The sequence below is a fragment of the Ciconia boyciana genome, chromosome 18 (assembly GCF_034638445.1).
Source record: "Ciconia boyciana chromosome 18, ASM3463844v1, whole genome shotgun sequence".
Lineage (NCBI taxonomy): Eukaryota > Metazoa > Chordata > Aves > Ciconiiformes > Ciconiidae > Ciconia > Ciconia boyciana.
This window is the reverse complement of record NC_132951.1, coordinates 6,478,364-6,505,837: the sequence shown is the minus strand read 5'-3', so window position 1 is coordinate 6,505,837 and position 27,474 is coordinate 6,478,364. Positions and strand designations below refer to the sequence as shown.

The window sequence follows — 27,474 nt, the reverse complement described above, 5'->3', positions numbered from 1 at the left end:
CCCCCCTGTGCCCCCTTTCCTTCTTTCTGACCCCGCAGCCCAACACTTACGCACAGCTTTCTGACTGATGAAAAGTTGAAGTTTGCCCCTACAATATTTTACTGAGAACAATTTTATATTGTCATCAGCATCGGCTGCCACAGCAGCGAGACAAAACAGAGCTCACATTTTCCAGCTCGTGCAGATGCCAGCCTGGTTATCCCCATCCAGAAGGAACTGTACAGACATCTAGCGCTTACGGCATCCTCCTCTCCCGCTACCCTTGCACTGAGCCCTTCTCCCTCTGGTGGCAACAGGAAGGTCTGGAGACCCTCCAAGTCCTGCTGACACCACCTACGACCTGCAGAAACATATGTACATATGACAGCAACGTGTCATCTCCCAGCAGCCGAGCCCCTCCTGTCCTGGGGGACGCGATGGTCACCCCAAACTCCACGCTTCGTTTGGAAGGAGCATCTCCTCCCTGCAGCTGATATTTTGCTTGCTGCTGCTTCTTTCCAAACGCCAAAAGGAAGCAACCTAAGGCAGCAGAGAAGCTTTCAAGAAGCTGGATGGTAGCTAGCTGCTGGGGGTGTAACGCTCGGTAACAATCTGGGAAGGAGGGAGGAAGCAAAGGTTCCCTTTGTAGCGGGTGTTACACAGCCGAGGAAGAGTTATTGGATGCAGACACGCAGCGTGGTCCCCAGCGATGCAGAGCATGGCGTCTCCCTGCTGCAGAGGGGCTGACGGGCCCAGGAGCAGACACGAGCCTCCTCCTCAGCCCACTCCCCCGGGAACGGCACCCAGCATCCACCCACCCACCCACCCCTCCCTCCGCCCCAAACACCTCCAGCCCCCACCCCCGGGGCCTGCCCACAGCTCCCTGGCCAGCCGGCACCCGGGCGAGGGGCTCCGTGGGCGAGGGGCTCCGTGGCACCAGGCAGAGGGCAGCCCTGGCTTCGGGGGCAGCAGGGTCCCCCCGCCGCGGGTGCTCGCAGCCACACGAGGGTGCTGCAGCCCCACGCAGGGGAGCGCGGCGCAGCCCCCGGTCGCCCGGCGGGGTCGCGGGTGCGGGGCGAAGCCCCTCACCGTGCTGCTCTGCTCCACACCCCTCCCCACACGGGGCCAGGGACCCCCCTCCCCACACGGGGCCAGGGACCCACCCCCCCCGGCTCCGGCTCCCTCTTCCCTGGGGCTGGCACCTGCGTGGCACCCACGTCGCAAACAGGGGACACCTCACAGCTCAGCTCCGGAGCCGGGTAGGAAAAATCCGAGTGGGTGAAGTTTTCCTTGTGTCAACTTCACCCTCGCGTATGCCAGCGAGGAGCAGGGAAACACCACTACCTTTCCCCGGGGACTAACCTCTGGGATGGCCATACCTGTAGAGCTGCCTCTTCTCGCTCTCCCTTCAAGCCAAGGGAATCCCAGTTCCTCAAGAGGAACAAGGAACAAGCAAAACCCTACAGCTCGAGGTGGAAGAGCCCCACGTCTGCTAGAGGAAATGGCAGATTTTGGGAGGGCAGAGAAGGCAGAGTGACCTGTGTCACAGGAGAGATGCTCGGGGGGGGGATCTTTGTCCCAGACCCCACAAGGGGGAAGGCCTGGATGAAGAGGAGAGACCCGGGAAGCGATGCAGGCAGGTAAGGAAGGGGTAAGCCCAAAGCTTGGGGCTAGGAGGGATCCCAGGGCTGAACTGGCTGGAAGTGTGTGGGAGGGGAAGTGGCTTGCGCTGGGTCTCTGCTTGCTTTTCCCCCACCTCCAGACACCTTGGGCTCAGCAGGGTGGAGGGAAGACACGTACTGGCAGTGTGAATCATATTCAAATATTTAAAGCAGCAAACTCTGTTGTTCTGCAGTCCCAGGTGGATTTCGCAGTGTTACCATTTCAGGTTTGAGCCAGGTGTGAAAACCAAATTGTTGGCACATACAATGCACACAACAAAACCCAGAGGCTGGTAGATGCAACCACCGCCCCTGCTCTCCTGAAGCTGCGGGAGACCCTGGGCACATCCTTCCCCTGCACCGATGCCAGAGCAGCAATCTGGGAGCTCTGGGCTTTAGGATATTATTTTGGGAACAGGCAGGGGATGCTTTAGCTCATCACTTGCAGCGACCACCACCGGCTGTGCCCAGAGGGGAGCCAGTGGCTCCGACCACCTCGGTCCTGGGTGAGCCCTGATGGGGCTTGGGCTGACCAGGCAGCTGAGAGCCAGGCTCTGTCCTGCCTCCCACAAACCTCCGCAGCATTTCAAAATAAGCGCAATGGTTGGGCCTCTCTGAAGTTTGCCTTGTGGGATTTTTCTGTTTGGTTTTTTGGAGCCAGGAGAGTTCACATTCCCAAGCTTTTCCCTGCAGCCAGTACAGCAGGGTTTATTTTTTTTCAATAAAAAAGAAGAAAGCAGAGCTCTGCATGTAACCTTGGCTTCCCTGAGCAGGGCATCAGCCCCAGGCACCAAACAGGCAGTTTAGAAGAGGCTGAAGGAGCTGGCAGCTCTGGGGGCTGGGGGGTTCTGCAGCCCCATTTCTTCCTTTCCACATAAAAATCTCACTCCCAGCTACATCTCTAACCACAGCAGCATGTATTGGAGAGAGTCCATTTTATAAAGCCACTGCCTTTCTTTTTTGAAAGCAAAAAGCATGAGGGAAAGAAAAAATTACCAAGTGGAGCCATTTTGTCCATCTCAACCAGCTAACGCAGACACCAATGGGGCAACACCTCCCAAACACCAACAGTTTAAGAAAATAGGGGAAAATCAGGGAAATGAGGCGTTTGCTTCCCAGCAACCTACTGTCAAAAAGAGGGGGCTGCTGAGCTTGAAAAATACAGGCAGCTCCTTTGCAAGTCGTAAGCACAGAAATGAGAGTAACCACACCTTACCTGAACTTCTCCAGCCCTCCAGGATTTAAGCACCAGGTTGGCTCCACAGGCAAGAAGCACCTGGCTGAGCACAGGCAGGGTGTGAAGAAAGCTTGGTGGGACAAAGCATCTCATACCGCTAGCCTGCTTTGGGGGAGCTGGGACAGAGGAGGTTTGGGTGAACCCCAAGCTTTGTAGCAACCTGCTACTCCAGGAAGGAAAACTAAGCAGGGCTGCCTTGCAAGCCCCAGCTCTGCTGAATTTAAAGGACCAGCACAAATAATGCACACCTGGAAAAGAGCTTCCTCTGCAGGACAGGTGAGTCCAGAGGAAAGGGACATCTCTTTAGGAGTCCTAGGGCACTCCAGGCTCTGCAGCAGGGTTTAGCAAAGCGCTTTGCAGCTGGGGAGCCATCCTGCTGGGGCTGGACCCAGCTGCTACCCAGCTGCATCTGCTGTTCCCGAAGGAAGGATGTATCAGAGCACAATGATTTGTTTTTATTGGGAATATTTGCTTCCTGCCACCAGGATGCATGTGCAGCAGCAGAGAAATGTACAGGGGTTCGAGACCTTGTGCACCATGTGAGGCAGAAAGGCTTGTTAAGAGGGGTATGTATTACTCAGACATCTGTTGAGGCTGTGTAAATGAGAAGTGGCCAAGAGCAAACTGCTGAACCTGCAGTCCTGCCCACCTTCCACACGCGGTGGGCCCTGCATCCCCCGCGGGAGAGCAGAGCGCTCCACTCCAAACCTCACCAAACAGCTCAGCCTAAGGCCACATCTGCACTGGGGTCAGGAGTTGCTGGTACAGAAGCTGCTACCCAAGCTGGGCAAGGGCTCTGAGCATCCGTCTGAGCTGGTGTTTCACCCCGTGCTTTGTGCACGCAGGCACTCAGTGAGGTCTCAGTAAGAGCATCTCCGAGGACAGCGGGGTTAAGGGAACAGCTTCAGTGCTTAAGCAGATGGAAGGGGAATTTATTTTCTGCTCATTCTGGTTTCCCCCTGTGATCTCAGTAAAACTCTGTGTTGCCCTCAGAGGAGGGAGGAGGCACTGAACAGCAGACCCTTCCTCCTGCCTTGTCCTCCATTGGGGTGCTCCATCACGTGCTGCTCTTGCCTGGACCAGCCCTCAGCACTTTGAGACAGCTGCATGGCAGAGGAGCTCACGAGGGTTTGTCATCCTGCGATACCCTGGTCCCAGCCTCTCCTCTCCAATATGACAGCTTTCAGGTGACACCACAGAGCAGTGGTATTCTCCTCCTGCCCGGCAGTTGAAAGCCACTCTGCTCGTTTCCAGAGCTTTCTGCTAACACCAGCTAATCCAGGCTGCGCACGGCTCAGCAGCAGTGGACAGCAGGAAAGAGCTGAAACAAAACACCCCCAAAGTGGTCACGGCACATTCCCCAAATAGCAACGGCCATTCTGCAGCCAGAGAAAGGCTGCAAACAGGGGGGGAGAAATGCAGTCTGCTGCCCTGGGAGAGTTTTCAGGCATCAGTGGCATGGAAATGCAGATACCGCCCTTGGAGAAAGCTGTCTGCAAACTGCAAACCCCCTGCTTTGTGTGAGCATCTCAGTCTTTCCAGAAGTTCTAGAGCTTTGTGCGAGGGTCCAGGTCTCTCCAGGGTAAGTGATTCCTGCTGGCTGCTCCAGGCACGTCGCTGCTGCATCTTGCCATGGCGAGACTGAGATGGAAAAGCCGCAGCTGCTGCTGGCCAGGAGCTGCTGAACGTCGGCCGAGGGGCATCCTTGCTGGGATAGGCAGGCTCCTGCCTGTAGCGAGGCTCCCCGGCAGGGAGCTGCGTCCCATGGCATGAGATGAGGCGGCGCTGGGAGCACTGAACGCTTCGGTGGGTTCACAACGTCACCCGAGATTTCGACTTCCATATTACACTGCCTGGCAGGCACCTGCCTCCTGTCCTCCTCCTCGCGGGAGAGGGAAACTAAGGGACCCCCCTCCCTGCAGACCCACAGGGCCAGGCAGGAGGAGGGCAGCTGTGTTATAACCCCCCTCTGCTACCACCCACCTCCGCCGACCAAGAGATTTCATGGGACCCTCGTGGCTTTCCCTTCCTGATTCACGGGGTATTTGTGACCAAGGGGAAAGGGCACATCTTCCACTTCCCAGTCACGAATGTGGCTGGGCCAGAAAACCTTCTTTCCTTCAATGAACACCTTCCTTGAGGGGTAGCCCAGGTGCTTTCCCCCTCCCACCCTTAGCAGGAGCAAGAGAAACCTGCCTCCGCATCCCTTTCCCGCTCCGAGGGGAGATGTGCCCCTTCCCTCTGGTGACTTCCCTGCCAATTTCAATAGCATGGGGACTTTATCAAGGCTGCATTGCACATCTCTGGGGTGCAGGCAGCCTTCCTGGCAACATACCACGTGCACGCACACGCACGCACACTCACACTCGCACACGCACCACCCGGTCCAGCCGGGGAAACCAGCAGAGCGCAGGACGAGGAGGTTTGGATGGTTGGTCTCGCTGGGTGTTACCAGTACGGGGTGGTGGCGAGGAGGATCTGCAGAGCCATGGAGAAGCAGGGCAGCTGTGCCACGCTGTAGGCCACGGAGCGCGTGGGTGCCTTCAACCGCAGGAGGTAGGCGATGGTGTGGACGATGCGCCCCACGCAGAAGATGAAGAAATGGATCCTGGCCACTGCGGGACTGGGATCCAGCAGGGAGTAGATGGCTCCAAGGAAGAGGAAGGGAAAGATATTCTCCATGTCGTTGCGGTGGGCCCTGAAAAGGGAGATAAGGTTGCTCCTTCCCACCAGGCTTCCCTGCCATCTCCCATTCCTTCTAGACAGAGCATCCAGCCCGGGGTGGAGCTGGCCCTCTCCTCCATCGGACAGGGTAGATGCAGCCCCCAAAGGAGTCAGATCATGTGCAGGCAGCGGGATTTGGCACCCCGTGTCCTTCCCTTGGGATGCTGCCCTCGCAAAGCTTGCCCTCCGTGACTGGGACGCCTTTGCTGCGATGGATGACAGCTTGAGGGTTAGACCTTTTAAATAAACAAAGCAAAACAAAGACCCTGCAAAGCTGTGAAAAGCTCAAAGCTGGTGCGGCGCCAGCACGGCACGGCCCCAGATGTGGCCACGTTACACAGTAACCAGGTGGTTTCCAGAGGAGAAACTCCCAGGATGGGAGGGTTCGTGGCTTCACCCCTCTCCATAATTGCATCCAAAGGGGACCGGGGAGGAGCGCCCCGAGCACCCCTGCACCCACGTGCTGTGCCCGCAGCACCTGCTTAATTGCACCGTGATCAGGCCAGAGGGACTGCTGTGGGCGTGCAAGGAGACATGGACACTGACGGGGCCAAACCCTGCGCTCCATCGGAACGTGCGCCTGCCTGGCTGTCACAGCATCACCTGCCACCACCCACAGTGCTACCGAAACAGGATCCGATCACGCTGTGAGCGTAGGCTGTGTCTCTCCTCCCCCAGGTACTATCCTTCAAAGGAGGGAAACTGGTCTCCAAAGCAGCAGGCTGTCCTTGCCCTCCCACCGCCTCTGCCTCTCCTTTTGTTCCCTTGCTATGCAAGAGCTGGTTTCTGCAGCACAGAGCTCCATCCCCGTGCTTCGATGGGGGGACTCTTGGGTCGTGCCCTGGTCGGCGGGGACAGATCTAGGCTGGAGAGTGACCCAGGCATGAGGCTTAGTTGCCTTTTCCCCCTGTGTCTGGAGGTTTGAGAGGCAGAGATGAAGCCTTGATAAGAGCTTCCCTTGCTTCCCCATTCCTGTGCCCTGGGATGTTTGAATGTTCACAAAGCCAAGAGAAAATTTTAAGCAATTTCTTCCCTGAAGCAAAGGCCGAGATGCCTGTGTTGCTCTTCCATGCAAGCTGAGAAGTGGCTGGGAAGTTTTAGGATGCTCAGCCACAGCTCATTAGCGCAGACACAGGCTGGGATAGACCTGGTTGAAAACTGACTTTGGAAAAGAAAGAGGGCTGTGTTTTAAGCCCCATCTCCTGCCCCTGGGATCAGGTCTATGGAGCAGGAGATGCCCCTGTGTCCGCCTTGGCAACAGCCCCACCAAACACACCGATTTCCTCAGGCCAAAGTTTGCCAAAAGCTTCTCCATCAGAAATTTTCAACACCAAGTGCCCAGGTTTTTTGGAGGGTGACTGCTCCCAGGCAGGATCGGTCTCTGAGAAGGGAGATGGAGCAGGAGCTCTGGGCTCTGGTCACCCGGCTTGCCCCAACCTCCTCCCCCTCTCTGTGACGCCCAGGAATGGGGATAAGAGCAGAGGCTCCGGGTCCAGTAGCTGGTTCCCATCACCACATCACACGAAATGACTTGTGTGCTGAATGCTGGCCACCGCCAGCATCCCTTGCTGCCCCCTTCCCATGCCAGAGCCCAGGCCAGGCACTGGCTCAGCAGGACCAGGGCACCTGAGCCGTTTCCAACCCCAGCTTTGCTGGAGCATAAGGGGGATGCACAGCCTGTTGTACCCAGAAAAGAGTTACCCCGAGGGCTTTCAGCACCCCATTATCCCCATAACAGGCACCAGGGCAAGGGGCTTTCTCCTACCTGCTTTTTGCACCTCCATGGGGAACAGTCTGTAGCTTAAGGGCTACGTCCCCAAGCAAGGGAGGGATGAACATGGCAAGGAGCCTGCTGGAAACCCTATTTCAGCTGCTCTCTGGGTATAATTTTGGGACAGCGCGGAGGAATTGGCCTAGAAAAGACACTAAAACGAGTCCTGCTGTTGTAGCAGCGATACCAGGAGGACTCGGTGGGGATGAGCTGATCAGAGCCCAGACACGGAAGAGACATATTCCCTGACAAACCCAGGAGCGAGGCAGGGAGCTGCGGGAAGACCTCTGCTCCTCCTGGCCAGATGGCCCCTGGGCAGAGCCAGCCCCTTCCCAGACACAAGGATGGACTGCCGCCCACCTGCTCACAGCCCCTTCCCTTCCCAGCCCAGGGCCCCGCTTGCCTTCCTGAGCCAGCATCACCTCTGCGGGTACCACCACAACACCCTCCCGCAGCCCAGCCAGGACTGCGGTGATGAGCACGGTTTGCTTCTGGTGTCAGCCGTGCCGGGAGACGGCAGCTGCCGGACACCCACCGCCTCGCCCTGCGGCAGCCCCGTCCAAACAAACCCCCGAGGACTTGGAGGTTCAGCAGGGCTGGAAGGACAAACAGGAGAACGGGGAGGAGAAAGGAAAGAAAAGAGCTGAGACGCAGCCGGGGGCCTCTCTAAGAGGCAAGGGGGAAACCTCCCTCCTGGCTGCTGCTTGCTGTCCCCTGCTCTGCCTCTGCCCTGCACAGGCCCTAGCAGCTCGGACATGGGTCTGCTCCCATCCTGATAACACCTGAGAACAAAACCCGACATCACCCTTGTTCAGGGGAAACATCTTGGGTTTGTCTTCCCCAGGGCTGTGAACAGATCAGCAAGGACTGACCCTGAGTGCTTTAATTGCACAAGTCAGATCCCAGATTTCCCCAGGTCTTTGCTGCGGCTCTGGTTATTTATTTTTATGGAAGTTTGCCTTTTCTGACTAATCAAAAGAGGACTATGATTATTATTACTACTATTACTTTCTTTTTCCTAGCAAGGGAACAGCTCATTTCCCCTCCTCCTCCCTCTGGAAGCCCAGGGATTAGGTGGCACTGGATATTCTTTAAAGCAAATCTTGCAGGCAGCGAGAGGTGAGCGGTGCAGTCCCCCACGCACAGCAGAGCTGGCGGCTGAGGGCTCAGTGACAGCAGGGCACGGCTCCAGCCCCTTTTCCTGCACGTCACCAGCCCACGCAGCGATCCAGCCCAACACTCGGGGCACCTCCTGGGTAAGGGGGACAGCAAAGCAAGCCTGGGGCTGAACACCTGATATAGGATTTGCCCAATTAGGGAGACAAAAGTTATTGCTATCATGTCAAGCCTCTTCCCAGATCCCCAAACTGGGCAACATACAGCACTGGGACCAGTCACGCAGTTCCCACTCACGGCCTGGTTGTACTGTCCAAGCTGCGCAGGGATCTGCGGGGGTTCAGGGTCCTTTCGGAGCAGGGCATGAGGAGCCTGTGGGTGTGGGTATGGGACAAGCCCCTGGGGGCCTGAAGGACTTTGAGCATCTAGGAAGGAGTTTAATTGTGTCAGAGTCAGACCCCAAACGCGGGTCCTTCCACGTGTCCTTGCTCCAGTGCACACCATGCTGCCATTAAATATTAACCTGCCCCAGTGTACAGGGTCTTGCAGCCGAGCTCCAGGCATTCAACCCATCTAGGTAATTACTTAATTAATGAGCCCTTTAGCTTCCCACTGCCTCTTTGCCAGCAGCTGCCAGGGATCGCCCTGCAGCGCAGGGAGAATGCCAGCACTGCCGCGTACTCGCCTGCGGCACCGCTCCACGTCGGGGTCCTCGCGGTAGTACTGCAGCCCCCCGTTGCGCAGCGCGTCCTCTGGGTTTGCAAACGCCTGCAAGAGAGAGTCCCCATAACATACGTGCTCATAATGTTTTCAGGAACTTTGCAGGTAGAAGCTTTGCCCCCTGTCTTTAAGACCGTTGGGGATTTCTTCCTGTCCAAGGAGACCTTTCAGCCCCAGTTTCTCACCACCCTTCACAAACACAAGAGTAACTGCACTTCCATGTGCATGGTCCTGGGGGTTAAACCCTGCACCTCCTGACGGGTTTTCCTGACCCTCTGGAAAACCCAACTCTGCCCACCGAGCAGGTCCCAAACTGTGGGCTTCAAGGGAGCTCTGGTCTGCTCCCAGTCCGCTTCTCCCAGTGAAACCCATTTAAAGGAGGTTTTGCCAACCACCAAATGAGATCACTGCTGGCATAGAGCTTGCAGACACTGAATGCGGCATCCAAAAGATAAATAGGACTGACAGATTAGTTTGCTCTACCGAGAAGGAGTATTCCCTGGCTGGCTTTTTGGCAGTGATACCGTGTGACTGAAACCAGCCCTGGGGAAATCGGATCCTACTCTATTAAACTTACAAGTAAAAATGATTTATACGAGCTCCCCACCTATGCTCAGAAGCTGTTCCTCAGGGACCTGGTTACACGCGGCAGCTTCACTTTGCAGCCTGGAAAGGACCCCGGTGCTTTCTTTAATCATGTTACAAGCCCAGACTGCTCCCATTCAGAAATACAAGGGGAGAAGCCAAATGATGCTACAGCACAGGAGTATGTATTTTTGTATTTTATCTGAGAGCAAAAATCTCTCTCTCCCACTCCATTTATGCAGTCGGAAACTTCTCAAATACTTTAAAACAGACTTTACAGGCAGCTGAGTTTTGCCACAGGTTCAATTTGGGCTGCGGGTGACAAAAGGTCCAGTTAACCCCATCTCCTGACAGCAGCTAGAGCTCCCGGTCCTCCCTGTATTTTCCCCTGTGTCCAAGAACCATTTCCTCCAGCTATTGTTTTTATTCCCCATAACTTTCTGCTCTCCTGGAACGTTCACATAGCAATCCAGCTTCCAAAAGCAGGAAAGCTTTCTGCTACATTGCAAGAAAAAAGACCATTGCAATGATTTGTTCTTAAACCTTTTTTTTCCCCCTTCCTTTTCTTCCAGACATGGCAAATTAACTGTAAACAGTCTCTTTGCAGAAGCAGCTCACCTGCATGGCATTTTAGATCTGAAATTACTATTTAGATTAGGATTCAGAAATTATAAACATCAAGCTACAGATGGTAGAAACAAACAAAAAGAGCCAAAGAGAAGCGAGATATTTATCTGCTGCAGCTATGAAACATGTTTTGCTTTCAACTGAAGTCAAAGAAAACTCAACTTGCTTCAGAAAAACTTTGTCGGCCTTTACAGGAATAAAAAAAGAAAGAAAAACCACAGAAACTCAAGGAAAAATCCAGAAAGGGAGAAAAAGGTAAAGGAAACTGGAACTTACCTTCTTTCTGAGTCTCACTTGTCCCGTAATGATTGCAATGACATACATTTTTAAAATCAAGATCGTGCTGTAGAACGTAAATGACATAAACACTGCGTTTTCCATCATTTTGGGGGAAGGTGCCGCTCGGTCGCCTGCAGCACTCACAGCCAGCGGAGATCTTGCTTGGGCTGCAGGAAGGCTCTGCGGGAGAGGGGGCAGGAACAGCCATGTTTAAAGACAACAGAAGCCACCACTGTTTCTTCGGCAAAAGCCCCCAGACCCCGTAGAACCCTTTGGGCCAGACAGGAGTAAATGACGCAGCAGAGCTGCTGGTAAGCGAGCCCCAGACGGGGACGCGGAGCAGGCTGCCCACGTTGCTCCCTGCCGCAGGCTGCTTCTGCTTCAGCTCCGCGGGGATGCGATGCCCCAAGCTGGGATACAGCCCCCTCGACCGTGTGGGCCACAGCAAGGCTCAGCCTGGCCACAGCTCATCCTCTTGCCTCCCTAAAACAGCCCACCACGATCCCCCTGCCCCACCTCCCCTCCTGTTTGCGCCCAGAGGGACGGAGCTGCACAGAGCATCCCTCGCCCAGCCAGGCACCGCTCACCCAGGGACACGAGCTGATCAGCCCTGCGAAGAAGGAGATGTTAGGAAGAAGGTAGGCACCTACCTCAGCCGCATCCAGCCCTGCGCTCCTGCGCTCCCGATCCCACAGCCCACCCCTCCGTGGCAGCGCTCCCAGTACTCCCCAGTCCCGCCCAGTGCGGGCTGAGCACTCCAGTGGCAGAGGCAACCAGCCCTCCCCTACACAGCCACCTGCCGAGGGATGGGGCACAGGGGACAGAACCGTCCCTTGCCCCAGCAGCGCCCATTAACTGGGGGCCTGGGCTGCCCCTGTACCCCCGGCTGGGAGCGGAGCTGCCGGAGTGACCAGCCTGGAAGCACAACCAGGCAAGTCACGGACCGCAAAGCCCCAAACCTGCAAACAGAAATAAACACCAGCCTGCCCAGTCCCAAAGACAGCTTCTCCTGGTTTTCTCCGAGACGGTGGATCAGGGCAGTTAGAAACTGGCATTTGAATTTGGAGCTGGTTTTTCCCCAGCCATCAAACACTGCTGAAGAAAGAGTGGGATCTAAGCCTCTGCAGGCAGCTGGGCTGCTCTTCCAATGCAAACCTTTAACTCCTTCTTCCCCAGCCCTGGCCCCAGTGCTGGCAGCAGCAAACCTCCAGTGAGCCGGCAGCGTGGGGGCTGAGAGGAGCTCTCCAAGTTTATTAGTGTTGAAGGGCTGGATTTGGGGTTCGGTTCCTTTACACAGGGAAAAAAAAAAAAAAAAAAAGACTTATTTCAGGAAATTGGAAACTTTTGGAGATTGGAAAATGAACGCTTTGAGGATGCAAGCAGTTTTTTAATTAACTGACATGTTGGAATAAAAAAAATTGTTTCAAGCCACAAAAAAGCCTCAAAAAACAATGAACAGAGTACAACGGTTTGTCATTTACAAAACCACCTCTTGAAGCGTTAGTGCCTCTAGGACTGGTTTTCTTCTTCAGGGCTTTTTAACTTTTTAACTGCCATTGAGCAAAACTAATAATGTCCTTTCCAAGAGGGTCCAGAGTAACCCAAGAGGAGCATCGCACTCAGCCCAGGACCAGGCTCCAGTCCCGTTGCTACAGACCCTGTTGCACAAGCACAGGTTTGTCCCCAGCAATGGGACACTGGTGGCACCCCACTCCCCAGGGAGAACGGGCTACAGGAGCCTTTTTCCTGGGGTGCTGGTGTGAATTTAAGGCAGCCTCGTGCTGTGGGCACAGCGGTCCTGGCCCCAGGTGATACCATCGACGTGAGCATGAGTCAGGTTATGTGGGCAGATCTGGAAGGTCCACTCCTGCTCAGGGAGCAAGCCAAGAAGGAAAACAGTCACCTCTCCGTCTGGGCAGTGTTATCCCACCAGCCCTGACCCGTGGCTGAGGGATGCCACAGGCCAGCCCCCACCTCTGCCCCTGCAGAAGGGAGGGTTACACCATTTCTTGTATTCCCAGCAAACGGTCAGCATGGAGCCACACCAGGGCTGCTTTCCTGCCAGGATCAGCGCTACGGAAGAGGTTTTCCTCCTGCCATGCTCAGCTCAGACGTGAGCTGTGTGTCTGGCCATCCCAGCCAAGGGCTGTGCTCTTCCTGTGTCCATCGAGAGCAGACGTCCTTCCTTCCACCCCAGCCTGCCTGGCTCTAGACCCCTGCGCTACTCCCAGCTTGGCAGGGCAGGGCTTAGAGCCAGAAAGACCCTTCAAGCACATGATCTCCTTCTCAGCACAGAGATCTGCAAATTCTTTGCGTTTGCCACTGAATCTCCCTCACCATGGCTGTTCTACCCTGATGCTGCAAGCCCAAAGACGCCTCACCACTCACTGCGATGCACTGGCTCAGCCCCATGACATCCGAGTGCGCAGAGAGCCTTTGAAAACCCCAGAACCTTGGTTTCAAGGGAGAGGTACTTGCAGCTGGTCACCACCATCCTGGCGTCAGGGCAGCTGCAGAACAAGTCCCAGCACAGCCCGGCGTGGAGCTCCGCAGCCTGGCATGGAGCTCCGCAGCCCAGCAGTGAATGCCTCCGATGGGCTGCTTCCCCAGGGGTGGGAATGGGGAAGGACACACAACAGCCATGTGGATTCAAACACTGCAGTAAGGGCTGGGGTGTTCACCCTGGACCCCAGCCTGTGCTGCCACCAAACTGCATCCAACCCCACTCACGTTTCCCTGGAGCTCAGCAGAGTATTACAAACACCATAACGCCAAGCATAAGCAGTTGATGGCAAAGCTGCATCCCAAACACTGCTCCCTCCCATCTCCCCTCTCCATAGCTGGTAGGGAGCAAACCCATAGCGGAGAAGACCTTGGTGCCCAAGGAATAGGGTCATGCAAGGGCCAGACCAGCCCTGCAGCAGGGGTAAGACTTTCTCCAGTAGCCCCTTCCCTGGCTCTCCCAGGAGCCTGGGTCTAGGGCAGGCAGCCAAACCCTTCACCAACACACCCTCCATGGAGCCGCTCCAGTTTTTACCAGCTGAGGATCTGGCCCACAGGCTCTTCGGCAGCGAGACCTTTTTCCTTCGTGCACCTTCTTCTCCTCCCGAGGCAGCCAGCACGCCTCACTGAGCAGCAGGAATACACACAGGCTTGGTACCACCTGCAGACAAGCCAGGACTTCTCCTGCTAGCCAGACAGACTTTCTCCTCCTCAGCATTATTCAAGCACTGGCAGGAAGCCCTGGACAATTTGCACCAGCAACTGGCACAAATTTAAATTGAATGGAGTGATCAAGAAGCACAGTTTGTTTAGGCGTAAGCCCCTGGGGCAGACCCAGGCATGGGTGTTGTATGTGCTGGGTGGGCTCCATGGTGTATAAAAACCACGTGGGCAAAAAAAGTTGTTTTTTCCACGTGTTTATGCGTTTCAGACTCTTTCACCGTTACACAAAGCTGAAACCCAGTGGGGAGGACTGGTGTCTGTCGGCACAGCACCTACGTGGATGGGGACGAGGGGCAGAAGCTGCCTGTGAAGGCAGGTGTAATGCTCCTGGGATCCCAGCTCCTGCTTGATCTCTTAAGTTTAGAGGCCTCATGTCATGTAGGACACATCCACTGCACAGTCGCACCTTCTTGGCCTTCCTGACCCAAGGCAACACAGCTGCCAGGAGTATGTTCAACCATCCCATTAATCTGGGCGGAAGCAGGCTGTCAATATGAATGGTTTGATCCTCCTCCACGGATCACATCCTGCTGGGACAGAGCCATTGCTTGAACGGGACCAGGTCCTAAGGGCAGTATGTCTTTAAACTACAAGCTGTGCCTTAAAGCCTTTAGCACAGGAGGTCTCAGCCCAGGACAAGACCTACCCAAAACCAACACCGCTAGCAAAAAACAGTGCAGTTTTTGGAGAAATGATTAATAAGAATCAAGGTCAGGCTTTGAAAGGTTTAGGCTGACCCCAGGAGCCATGGGGAAAAGATGGAGAGTTTTGCTGGAGGAGGGACTGAACAGCAGGCAGAAGGAATGAAAAATTCATGGGAGATGCTTGAGAAAAGTACTTAAAAATAGAAGCCTCTAATAACAATCCTGCTTTGGAAAGATTATGGAATAAAAATCACCCTCAGTTCCCACACGGGTTGTTATTTATTTGACCAGCTCAATTACACTTCAGTATTATAACTACATGTTTTTCCACTGTTGCTATGCTGGGGAATTTCCTGGTGGCAGCTACATGAGAGGGTTGGTTGTGTAATAAATCCTTGTCAATGGAGCACAGGCACGTATGCCAGGGTGGCACGGCCTGGGCTCCAACCTAATCTCAAAGGGCAGCAAATGCTTTGGGCAATTACAGCTCAAATTCCCCAAAATTTTCCCAAATGAGCAATTATATCCTACAGCTTGGCTGGGCAAAGAGCCTGAGGGGACTGCTCCAGCCTGGAGGAGCCAGGCAAGCAGGTGGCACTTCTCCAGCGTGCTCCCAGCGTGCTGGTGGAGAAGGTGCAGAACCCAGCTGGGATCTTGCCTGTCCGGGGCCCGGCAGCTCAGCCCACGGCTCCAAGCAGCACTGAGCCACATTGCCAGCTTGTTCCAACGCTGCTGCGGGTGCCGGTGCCCTCCTGCCCTGCCATTTCTTCCTGCTTCTCCCAGCACAAAGCCTCAGAGCCTGCAGACATGCCCTGCCCCAGTGATCACTTGCCCTTGGCTGCACCCAGCCCTGGGAAATCCGGCTGCCCACGGGAGGTTGCGCTGGCTCATCAAACACAGCTAGGTTTTCAAGTAAAGGCATGAGCAGTTTAGCTATGTATTAAAGAGAAAGGGACTCCACCTGCGTTCACTCCTTAGCCTGCACAAAAAGTCACATCACCATGACGCATCTTGATGAATTAATGAAATCCCATTGCTTCACCTGCAGCTCCCCATCCCCCAGCTCCTGGGCTCCTTACTGCTCTTTGCAGCGTGCAGGACGGCAGAAGACACTGCAAAGTCACTCAGCAGTAAAACCACCAGCATTAGCATCTCCTGAAACAAATGGGATGCTTCAGTCTTTGGCAAACTCAGGCAGATTTTGTCTGGTTTGCATTTTAAGGTGACTGTACTGGCTGGAGCTATCTGAGAGGCCTCAGGCATGAGGAATGTAGGATCAGACTCTCCCAAATAGTCCTTCACACTCAGAAGACCAGATGCTTGCAGCAGAAGAAAGCCAGCAGGAGAGGCCCGGGGAAGGGGCAGGGGTGCGGCGGCTCCGGGTCTCAGGCAAAGAGGAGCAGAGGAAGCTGCTGTTCCTCAGCCAGGGATCAGGCCCAGGGCCAAGTGAGAGGCAGTGGCACGTCCTCCTGCCTTCTCCTTCCAGCTCCATCCACCATCCCTTCCTGCCTGCTCCTGAGCTGCTGCCCTGCTCTCAACCACCCTCCTGCCCCAAACCGTCACGCTCACCCTGGCTGCAGGGGAGTCACTATGTCCCCTGCTGCTGTGACAGCAAGGAGATGCTGGAAGAAAGGCCATCAGGCTGTGAGCATGTGGGAGGCAGATTATTTTCTCTTATTCTGAGCCTCACATGGATTCACGCCTGGGCTTTCTCTTAGAGGAAAGAATTCCTTGGCTACGCTGCTCTGTGCCTTCAGGGATGCAACCCAGCTGGGAGAGGGGCTGAGGGAAGTTATTTCTCCTCTCCCCTGCTTTCTCCCTCTCACCCAGCTGGTTTAAAAGCTGGCTTTGGGCAGAGCTGCACCTGCCACCGCTGCCAGGGGCAAAGGTGGGAGACAGGGCTCAGGGCTTGGGGTGCGCAGGAAGCCAGCATCTCTCTCACTTAGCCACACCACAGCAACTCGTGATGTGTTTCTCTTCCCAAGAAGCAGATCCCATCAGCTGTAAACAACAGGCAAAACCCACTTATGTTATTGCCCAAAAAGAGGGAGTTTCCCCGCCAGGCTGGGAGAGAAGAGAAACAAATCCTGCTGCCAAAAATTTCAGGCTTGGGAAACATTTCCTAGGCTTCAAGCATTTGCAAAACTACAAAGTAAATACAGATTCTCTGGTGGGGTGCTCTTGAGCAAGAGCAAAGGTAAAGGATGCTGCGTGGTCCTGCCTCCACATGCTGTGTTATGGAGAAATGGGAATCAGAGCATGTTTTACAGCCTTAAGAGTACTGGCTCACTAACAGGGCTGGGAGAGAAAGCAGATGTGGTCCCAGATTTCATCCTTATGGTAGACCTGACATTCAACAGCAGATGAGCAGCTTCAAGGAGAAAAGTAGAAAACAAACCAAGACAGCTTTTCTCTCCTTCAGTGCCTGACCAAGGACTGTGATCTCCTGCCGTGTTGATCCGCAGGGCTCTGCTTGCCCTCAGAAGCACAATGGGGTGCCCAGCTTAAGAACAGAGACCTTTTTTGGCATGTGGGTACCTCTTAGCTCCTGGGCTGCTAACCCTGCCCTGAAACCCAGGAAGAAGAGTGGGCTTCAGAGCTCGCCCGTTTTAAAGCCTTTTAAGTCCTGTTTTCAACAGAAAGGCATTTTCAAGTTGTCACAGAGACACAGAAACATAGGACAAGAGGGAATGGAAAGGTCAGTGCTTCATTACCTGTCCCTGACCCCAGCTGAGAGTGGCTACACCATCCCGGCAAGACTAAGGAGAGCCTTCCTTCATGGCCTTGCCGAAGAGCCTCACCCACCACAAAGCTTTCCAAAACACAGAGCGTATTCTGAAACCACTGAGTTCTCTGTGTCCACTCCATCACCCCTAGACTAAACAGCAGCAATTCCTCCTACCCTTCCTTATAGGTCATGTTTTCTAAATTTCTTTATCACACATGCTGATCTCCTAAATGCTCTCCCTTCGCAGAGCAAGGTCCTCAGCAGCAGGAGGGTGGCTGGGCTTCCTAGAGCACCTTCTTCTTCCTTCTCACGAGACCTGACGCAGGCAGAAGTCAGAGCTTCTCGGCAGTTTGAGGTTTTTGGAGTTGAGTCATTTGTCAGCCTGTAGCTATGCTCCAGATGCATGTTAAAACTTTCCCTTTCTTTTCCCTGCACTGGGTGATGCACAATGTGTCTTTCAGGCTTGCTTCAGCATCTCGGCAGCCAGGATTGAAAGGGGGTCCAGGTCTCAACTCTGACATTATTAATTAACACCCCGCACATGCCATGCTAAAAACACCCTCCCCATAATCAGCCTGGAAAGCAGGGAGTAATTTAGCTGCATTATTTACAGCCCCCACTGCCTGGAAGCTTTTTATTGTGTTGTTGTCTCAGCTGCCCTCTTCCTCACAGCGGTGGGAGCACTCGCAGAGCACGACCCTGGCTGGAGTCACATCCTGAGGCAGCAGCGCAGGAGATAAGGAGAAGGGAATGAAGCTCACAGGCCCCTGCCTGGATGTCAGAGCAGGGATTACATACCCTGTGCAGTACAGCATCCACAGGGATTACATACTCTGTGCAGTACAGCGTCCACTGTACTGCAAAGTTAAAAACAGTCAGCGCATATTTCCCAAACCCACAGTGAGGAAAAGGAAAGGGATGTAGGATCATAGAACCTCCCAGAATGATTCCCCAGCTGTATCAAGACCAGAATTTGGCCTGAATGACACAAGGAAGTAGAGAAAGCTCTTCATGCTATTCCACAGGCAGTGATGCTTGGACTAACTGTCCTAAGATTTCTTCCCCTCCTGAATGATCAATGGATCATGATCAATGTGGAGATCAACCTGCCTGGGTCTCATGCTTTGGTTACTCTCCTGACGTGCAGGCTATGTCCTTGCATCCGTCATGTGAGCCCACAAAATCTGCTCCACCCTGTATTTATCCAGCCCCGAGTGCTCTACGCAGCCATCCATGAGGAGATACGCACTCATTACAATATTTACAAAGCAGCAGAATGCATCTGTCTAGCACAGCACGTTTCTGTTGACAGTGCCACCAACTCAGCCAAAACTGAACAAGGAGCGCTTCCCCATTAGCAGGAGAGAAGCTGGATCCAGGTGGGAAGGCAGCTGTAGAAAGGGTGTAGGGACAGGAGGCTACGGGATGCTACGGCCACATTAGCAGGGCTAGAGCTGTCCCACAAGGAGAGTTAGGCAACAGAAAGGCGCAGGAGCTGTGCCACACCGTACCACACTGGGGGAAGTTTCTGTGCGTGTTTGCTGGTGGAAAGGAGCTGCTGCTCTTCAACAGGAGCAGAGAGCTTGCTGGGTTGTACAAGCCCTGAGGCTCACTGTGGTTTCAAGGTAGTACGAGCCCCTGTGGTAGCCAGCAATGGACTGAGGCTCTCTGGCCCCATACTTCATCCAGTCTTCAGAAGTCAGAGATTAACTTAAGCTCTGAATCACAAGGTTTAATTCCCTTTCTTGTAAATTTCTTGTCATACATGACGGTAATGCTTGGTAATTACATGCATCAAGTTACTGTCCAAACTGTTAAAATTAATTTACTTCCTGGGACAATAAGTTCCATAATGAAACATGATTTAAATTAAGATGGTGATAGTAATAATAAACTTTTTACGGGCTCTCCTTTCCCTCTTGTTCATGTCACAGAGAGACACAGGGGCATTAGGAAGAACAGCAGTTCTTGCTTAGCTTTGTCTAGCGTACTCCTCCTTCGATACATGTCTGTGAAATCACCTCTTACTCAGCTTTACCACAGTCCCATTTGCTTTCATCTCTCTTCAAAGGAGATTCCTCCATGCTTTTGATTATCCCAGTCATACGTTCTTATTTCCCTCCAATGCTGAAGCCAGCAGATGACCAGCACATGACTGCCAACTCATTTCACCCCTTGCACTCCAACCGTCCTTCAGCCTCCTAATAGCTCATTTTTCTTTTAAATGCCACGAGTCCTCACTGAGGGGTCTAGGATGACTCCAGACCGAATTATTTAGTACTCTGGAGGGGCTACTCCCAAACAGAAGGAATTCCAACTATGTTCTTACAGAAGACAGATCTGGGACGCTCATTCCGCAGCCATCCGGCAATAGATCTAGCTTGCTCATCTCTGTTCCTTCGGGGCCCTTCTGTATCCTCCAGCACAGTCTCCTCTCTCGCTATGCTATTAGCATGGACTTAACATTGTTCTTTGCAGAGCACGTCCATTCTGCTGTTTTCAACTCATTCCAGCTCACTGTTGGCTACAGGGTTCCCAGCTCTCAAACACACATTTTAACAATAGCTGGAAACTGAAGTCCTGCACGCAATCTTTTATTTTATCAGAGTACATTTTTCTTCCTGTTAGATAACATATCTCCTGGAAAAAGAACCTAACATTTTCAGATCCCTTCCTGACCCTCCATCATTATTTAACACTGATGAATCTGTATGGGAATGATACTTTCCAAGTCGTTCAGAGGAAAATGCGAGGCAGAAATTAACAGGTCCTCATAGAGCACTTCAGCTGGACATTGCAGAAGTGAAAGAATTAAATACCTCTCAGCTGGTCCTGCTTAAATAGAGGGACACATTTCTGAACACTGAGACCTAGTGACAACTGCTCATTGATCTGTTTTCAGTAAGTGTGTCACTCGTCCCTCCACAGGAACAAACACAGACATGCCTCCTCCAGTGCACGGGAGGAACAACCTGTATGTGGCCAGACAAGCCTGGGAGCTGGAGCGAGGGGACTGGGAAAGCCACCCAGCATGCCTGACAGTGCTCACCATGAAGGGATGAGAGCAGAGCTGGTGGCTACAGCCTTTCTGTGAGAGGTACCTGCCCAAGAGCTCTTTCATGTCCAACCTACAGAACCACCAAAAGGAGCTCCTGTACAGTGTGATGCTTTTCCCCTCACACTGCAGCACCCAAGTCAGCTGAGTAAGTGGACTTCAGTAAGTGTCTGTTTGCAGTCGCTCAAGTTCATGCTCCTAAGCCACAAGATCCTCCCCAAACTCTCAGTACATGTAGATAATTTTAAAATTTGCTCCTGGATTTTTTTTTTCCTCTTTCAGTAATACAAACCAACCAATCCAGAAAGAACCTAGAAAAAACCAAGATGACATTTTTTCTATCAGCTGAACGGAGTGGTTGAGTGAATTCATTTTGCATCAAGCTCATGCAGAGTTGAAGTTACACCCGTAGTACAGGAGTGCCCAGCACGGGTAGGGCAGAGCTCTACCCTGGGTGTAAAGGATGAACACAGAAAGGCTGCAGAGAACACAGTCGTCCCTGGAAAATGGGCCCGAGACTGTTAACTCCAAAAGGCCACATGCAACAGGACCATCTCAGGCCCTACAAAGCCATTTTTCTCCAGCTGGCTGCTTAAGTCTGCTATCATTTAGCAGAAACAGCTGCACAATAGCTTATCATCTCAGGGTTTCACTCTGCATTGGAGTCCTGGTCTAAGAGAAGCTACCCTGGGTGACTTCTTCACAGTTGTTCTCAGCACCAGAGGCACACAGGTCAGAGACAGACTGCAAAGCTCCCGACGGCAAGTCACCAAACAGGAGAGATGCCTTGGCTGTCCCGCAACAACAGCCCAATGTCCAAACCACAGAGATGGACAGACCTGGTGCAATTTCCAGGAACCCTCCTCACTGTGGTCTCCAGAGGAATCACCACATCCCCCCTTGCTCAGGAGACCTCACCGCTGGTGCCAAGGTTTGCTGGCTGCTGGTGCCTGTTGTTCTCTGGTTACAGATCCCCCCTGAGGCTCTCCGACAAACCAGGAGCCTGAAGATGCACTGCTGTCCTTTAGCCTTCGCTGGCAAACTGCCTGGTGCTCTTCTCTTGCCTTGCAACCAGCTGGTAAGTACCAAGCCCAGCTCCATAACCTCCACAACTGTCCAAGGGCAGCCAGACCTGGCCTGTCTGAACAAACGGGGAAACTATTACAGCAGCAAATAGTTGCTTTCTCCTGGTGAACCTACTTGTTCTTCAACACCAACTGCTAAAGCTGATTAAAACCAGGCAGAGGTCTTTATTCAAGCACGAATTGGAGACAGAGGAGCAGGAATAACAGAGGCGCCAGCCAGAATAGCTGCTTTGCAAGACTAATTTTAGTGACCTGTATTTACAGCTCTTCCACAGGAGATGGGTGAAAGAGCAGAGCGTTTAGTTTTGCAAACCCCAAGCCAAACACAGCCTCTGATTCTAGTCCAACCCAAAACCCATTGAGCACTTTTAAATCCTCTTTCACCTAAGGGTCCCAAAGCTTTGGATGGGGATGTCTGCTTAATAACACCACCACCTTATGTACTTTGGATGAAATACAAGCCACTCACCACATCAGAGCCCATGACTGGAGTGAGGGCACAGCATTACTCATGCCCTATAATGCTCTTCCTGTAGCAATCCTCCCCTGCCATGTAAGCACAGTGTTTTCTTATTTCATCAAGTTCAAGTTTCATCCCTTTCACAGAGTTTTTATCCCTAAATTATTATTTGCAACAGAATTCAAGTTTTAAGATAGAATACAGGCAAAAGTTTTCCTATTATTTCTTGTTCTCTCAATGAGAGCTATTGCTACATGCAGCAGACAGGCTCACGTGAGAGCTGCTCCACTCCCGCTGCTTCCAAGACAGCCTGGAGAACAAAACCAGAAAGCAGGTCCCAGACCCAGACTGGAGCCCAGTCAAAGCCAAAGAGGAACAGTCTCCAGTTTCAAATTCTGGGCTCAATTTTAAAAAGAAGGGGAAAAAAACAAAGGCAGGATTGAGGTGGGTGAAATCCAACTCTCACAGCGTCCCCATCTTACCAATGAGGAACAGCACAAGGTTTAATTCTCTTTCTTGCAAATTTGTTGTCATACATGACGGTAATGCTTGATAATTACACGCATCAAGTCCACTGTCCAAACTGTTAAAATTAAATTACTTCCTGGGAGAATAAGTTCCATAATGAAACACAATTTAAATTAAGACGATAATACTAATAATAATTTTATAGGATCTCCTTCCCTTCTTGTTCATGTCACAGAGAGACATGCGGGGGATTAGGAAGAACAGATGATGTGACTTAGCGTTGCTCGGAGCTGGGTGACAGCACCTTGGCTTGACCCCTGGAGTCCAAATGCAGTCCCCAGATCTAATCACTAAACCACAGAGGATGTCTGCACCAGGATTGTTTAGTTTACAAGTCGAAACAGAGTCTAACTGCCAGCATGCAAGTGCAACCCGATAGCCCATCTACTGGCTCTATCACTACCACTTCATACATTATTCATATCGATCTTGCACAACACAGGCCTTGAAATCAGAACCCAGAGGCAACTAGGCAGGAGTAGAGCCAGCTCTGCAGTGAGGGGTGAAAGGAGAGGCTAGTAAAACACAGGTCCTGCACCCCGCTTTGCCTTCCTCAGTTCCTGCCCTGAGGGTGCCTCTCTCAGCTGCCAGCCCAGGTGGATTTGCATGGTCCATAGGCGGCTGCTGCTTATTTGCATCTGGCTTTGGGTGGTACCATTAGACCCCGAGCTGCTCTATCTATCTTCTTGCCCTGGAACAGCAGACACCCCAGCCAGCACATAAAACACCCACCTGAGCCCCAGTGTCCTTGCAGCACTGGTATCTAAACTCTTAGCAGCAATTTTCTCCAAGCTATACCTTAACCTCTTCACTCCTGGCACCAAAACCTACATGAGCTTGGAGTGTGTCTATGCCATGAAAGTCCATTTTAGAAATGGACAACTGTTAAGATCACACAACTACAGATTAAAAAACTGTTCTCCTCAAAGCCTGTCACTATGGCACTCTTGGCATCTCCTGTTCGTATGAACAGAAACCTCTCATTTTTTCCAAAGCCAAAGGGCTGTCTCCCTCCATCCCTTCTCCCTCAGGAGCACACAGCGGTCTGCAGAGGAGCACAGCCAGTTTGGCTGCCGGGCACTTCAATAACTCCCCGTGCTTATTCTGAGAAAGACCTTCTCCATCCATCATTACTTGATGGAGTTGGTATGATTGAAAGATCAAACAGGTTTCAGCACCAGGTCTCACCCTATAAAGAGCAGAGAAGTGCCCTGCCAGCTTGTCACTTTGCACTTATCTATGAAACATTACCATTCAAGGAAATTCCCACAGGAGGCAAAAAATGTGAGATGGCAGCTTCCCTCACCCACACCAATGCTGTAGATCAAGCATGGCTTTAAACACCTCCTCTCCTTTCACTCCTATCCCTACCAGGTAACACGACCTGTGTAGCTCCAACTGCTGAAAACCACTTGATATCAGATTAAAAATCACATTTGTCTCCCTCTGCAGAGACTGTCAGCATTCACCACGGCCAAAGGGCATCAGCAGCATTGATAAACCTTGCTTGATCCTCAGCTGCTGTATGTTGCTCTGGATAGGTGCTGTACCAGTGTAGACCAGGTAAAGCTCTGGTCTGGACCATCGCTGCATCCAAAGACTCTAAGGTCCTTAGGGCTGGTTATTCGTTCTGCTTGTACAGCACAGTGAGACTCTGGTCTCTGACTGCAATACAGGCTCAGGCAACAGGGCTTTAAGGCTGGGCATCCAAAAGGATTGGAAATCCTTTTCTCTTGTTGTAGGGAAGAACCTCTCAATTGCATTTTCTAGAGACAGCAACCAGAACAAAAAAAACCCTACTGGTACATCAGAATTTTACAAGAGTTCAGACATGATCAAAGGAATTCTTTCACAGGGGCAGATTTACTTGGACAGGTATATGATGTTCCACTTCACCCAACTGCCAAGCTCATCCATACCTTTCCTTGTTGGACTGCCCCTCTTCACACAGAACAGCAGCAAACACTGACCCAAGGGACTCTGTGATTTTGTACCCTAGACAAGGATTTTTAAGCCTGCCCAAGGCAAATCATGGCTCAAGCTCAAGTAAAGATTTCAAAGACAGAACAGAATTGCTAAACCCTTTTTTATGAACTACCATGTTAACCAGAACTTTCATCATCTGCAAACCTCAGTTTTCCTACCTGCAAGAGAAGGATGACAGTGTCTGTGTTGCTAGGGTTAGACAAAGTTTGCTCAATATTAATGTAGATTTTGGTGTCTTGTGTTATTGCTACCATCACATTATAGAAAGGTCAATGAACACATTCCAGTGAGTCAGAGCCTTTCCACAGCGTTAGCGTAGTCCTCAGAACTTAGCCAGGCTCTGTATTTGGATAAAGCCCACCACAATCCCACCCTTAAAAGATCCCAATGTACGTCAGAGTGACAGCCTTTTCCTGTCACTGCCTCATCTCTATGTTTAGGATAAGGAGCACTTGGAAGATGATGCTAAATTGAAGCAGGGAAAGAAAACAAACCCAAACCACACATACAGGGGGTGAAAAAAAAAAGGTAAAAATAAACCAAACTCCCCTCAGAAAAACTCTGAGCATTAGAGAGCGTCTAGCCAGGGTCAGAAGGCAGGGAGAGAAGATAGGTGTTTAGGTAGAAATTAAACTGAACATAGGGAAAAATTAGTCTCCTGCTTCTTCTTCTCCAATTAGAAACCTTCAGCGAGAACCTCTTGCCAGCCCAGCACCTCGTGTAAAACAGCAGTCATGTTACCAAACCTCTTTCATGAAGCACTTGGAAATATTGAGGACCTTATACATTCTCCAACAAAAATACAGTCTTTTTCTGGGAAAAGCATTGATTCATTGACCCTACAATTCTTACCTGGAAACCTCTTGCACTCCATGAACTCAAGGCAGGGCTGCAACACTGATTCCTAGCACCCTGTCCCCTGGCTGGAGACATTATGTTTCTTGGCTCTCCAGCCAACTGTGAGGTATGCTGCCTCGTGATCAGAAAGCCACGCTAACCAGCCATATCCCAAATTCTCTAGGCTCTTTGCCATGGAGCTGCAAGCCCAACGTCCTGAGAATGCTGACTTTAAACCAACAATGTAAAAATCAAACTGTGGGTGGGTGACAGAAAATTTCAATACACCGAAAGCAGAGTAAAGCCAGGCAAAGCTCTCATCTGGGACTTTCTTCTCTCTTCATCGTTGGCCTTAAGTACTCCATGTCTGCATCCCTTATCTCTCCCTTTGCAACACACCCACCTCATCTCCACTACCTCCCCTATCTCAATAGCTTTAGCACTCCAAATTACTCACTGCAAACACCCCATATCCTCCAGCTCATACCACTTGGGTATGGGTAGAATCCCATTTGGGGAAATCCCTACCTTCCCTCTTCCTGTAATCCTCCCCATGTCCTTATCTCTCCCATACCCTCATCTTCCTACCACACCTCTTCCACTGCTAATCAACACAGCAAATCACATATACCGCAAGCCAACTATCACACACTGAACACTTTTTGAAAGTTCTCTGCTACAAATTTTCAGTATCTTCAGCTTGTGGCAGCTGATTCAAGATGACCTACTGCTGGCTGAACACCACCACCCCTTATGCTGGTCAGGAGGGCAGTGTGAATACACAACAGGATGCTAATTCTGTGCCCAGGGCACAGGAGGGCATCAAGATGGAAGAACAACGTGCTCATCAGCACAACACAACAGGCAACAAGACATTGCACTGTGGAGTGTGTGTTGCAGGGTCTGTGCTCCACTTGGAGCTTCCAGACAGCTGTTCAAGGAAATTGCCATCAATGTCTGCCTCACCACTGCTATTAGACATCTCATCCATGTCTGGGCCCAGCTTGAACCCATTTAACTTGTAAGGGATAATGAGATAACAGCATGACATGTTGCAGCTGAAGGTTATTTAAACACCCATCTGGTACCTGTTATGCAGCATACATCCTATTGTTGTATAGGAAATATATGCCACCTCCCTCCCACATGGAAAGGAGAAGATCTATAGATGTGTCCCATGCTACCCCTTCTTTTTGCACAGATGAGGTAATTCTCCTTCTCTGTGTTGTTTCTAGCATATCACTTTGCATTTCCTATATGTGTTTTGGGAGTTGCAGTCCCTTCCACGCTGGTGAGACCTTGTGAAAGGACACTAGACTACAATGAAAAATTTACTAGGGACATCTCATCGCCCCCTTCACACATCAGTCAGAAGAGGCTCCATGCCATCCAGGTTTGAAAGGGTGAACCACAAACCATGCAACTGATTCACCCTTTGCAAGAAACAACACTTTATCCCAGAGACATTCAGGGGTGACAGTCCATTTCAGTGTTCATGGGACCACACTCCGTTTCTACAGAGGAACGGTGAAATATCTGCTGAAGCCTGTGAGGTGAGCAACGCAGCCTGCTTGCACCTTTAATTCAGATGTACAGACAAGAGAATCTGCAGATCCCTAAAGAGCCTCAATTCTTTATTCAAACTCTCCGTCTTCCTTTGTAGGATGACTTTGGCTGTTCTCAGTCCCCTGCTGAAATTGCCTATGAGGCTCTTGCTCTCCGTGAACCCTCAGCAGCCACGAGGGACGGGTTGTGTGGTATCCCAAGAAATCACGTTTCATAACACAAGTGGTCAGCTCTGCAGATGTGTACTCCTCTCTCTTCTGTTTTTCTCAAGCATGACTCAGTTTTCTGCAAAAGTTGTTCTACCCTGTAAATCCTGGACTAAAACCTTTGTCTGACACCCCATCTAGCGTTCAGCACAGACAAATGCAGAGGACTGGTGCATCAAGGAAACAGAGCTGACGGGAAAATTCCCAGCATTTTTTCAGCGGTATTAAACCACCTTCGTAAAAGTATCATTTGAGTTGTCTCCAAGAGAGTCCAGGCAACATGGAAACCTGCATATGCCACTGCAAATTCCCTCCTCTGGCCTCTATGCAGCCTCCGGGTGTCCTAATGGAGCGATCACAGCCAGAAAGCCCAGCAAGCCCTGCTCCTCAGGTGTCAGCTCCTTGACAGCCAGCCCTGGGGCTTTGAGGACACCCCTCTGTAGGTGAGTCATCTG

At 52.0% G+C, this 27,474-nt stretch overlaps 1 protein-coding gene across 6 annotated transcripts; it reads right to left on the bottom strand.

Annotated features, from left to right (window-relative positions):
* Positions 1 to 1,971: 1,971 nt before the first annotated feature.
* Positions 1,972 to 25,567, bottom strand: PTGES (prostaglandin E synthase). Of its 6 annotated transcripts, none has more exons than XM_072883333.1 (5): positions 25,263 to 25,325; positions 11,659 to 11,986; positions 10,697 to 10,879; positions 9,174 to 9,256; positions 1,972 to 5,575 (listed from the first exon to the last, which is right to left on the bottom strand). In XM_072883333.1, exons 2-5 carry the CDS (start codon positions 11,752 to 11,754, stop codon positions 5,326 to 5,328), a joined length of 612 nt encoding a protein of 203 aa, XP_072739434.1. In that variant the 5' UTR covers positions 11,755 to 11,986; positions 25,263 to 25,325; the 3' UTR covers positions 1,972 to 5,325. The 6 variants fall into 6 exon arrangements, with proteins under 6 accessions (XP_072739434.1, XP_072739437.1, XP_072739436.1 ...); XM_072883336.1 differs by having other exon boundaries at positions 11,683 to 11,986; XM_072883335.1 differs by lacking the exon at positions 11,659 to 11,986 and having other exon boundaries at positions 25,263 to 25,567.
* Positions 25,568 to 27,474: the final 1,907 nt, after the last annotated feature.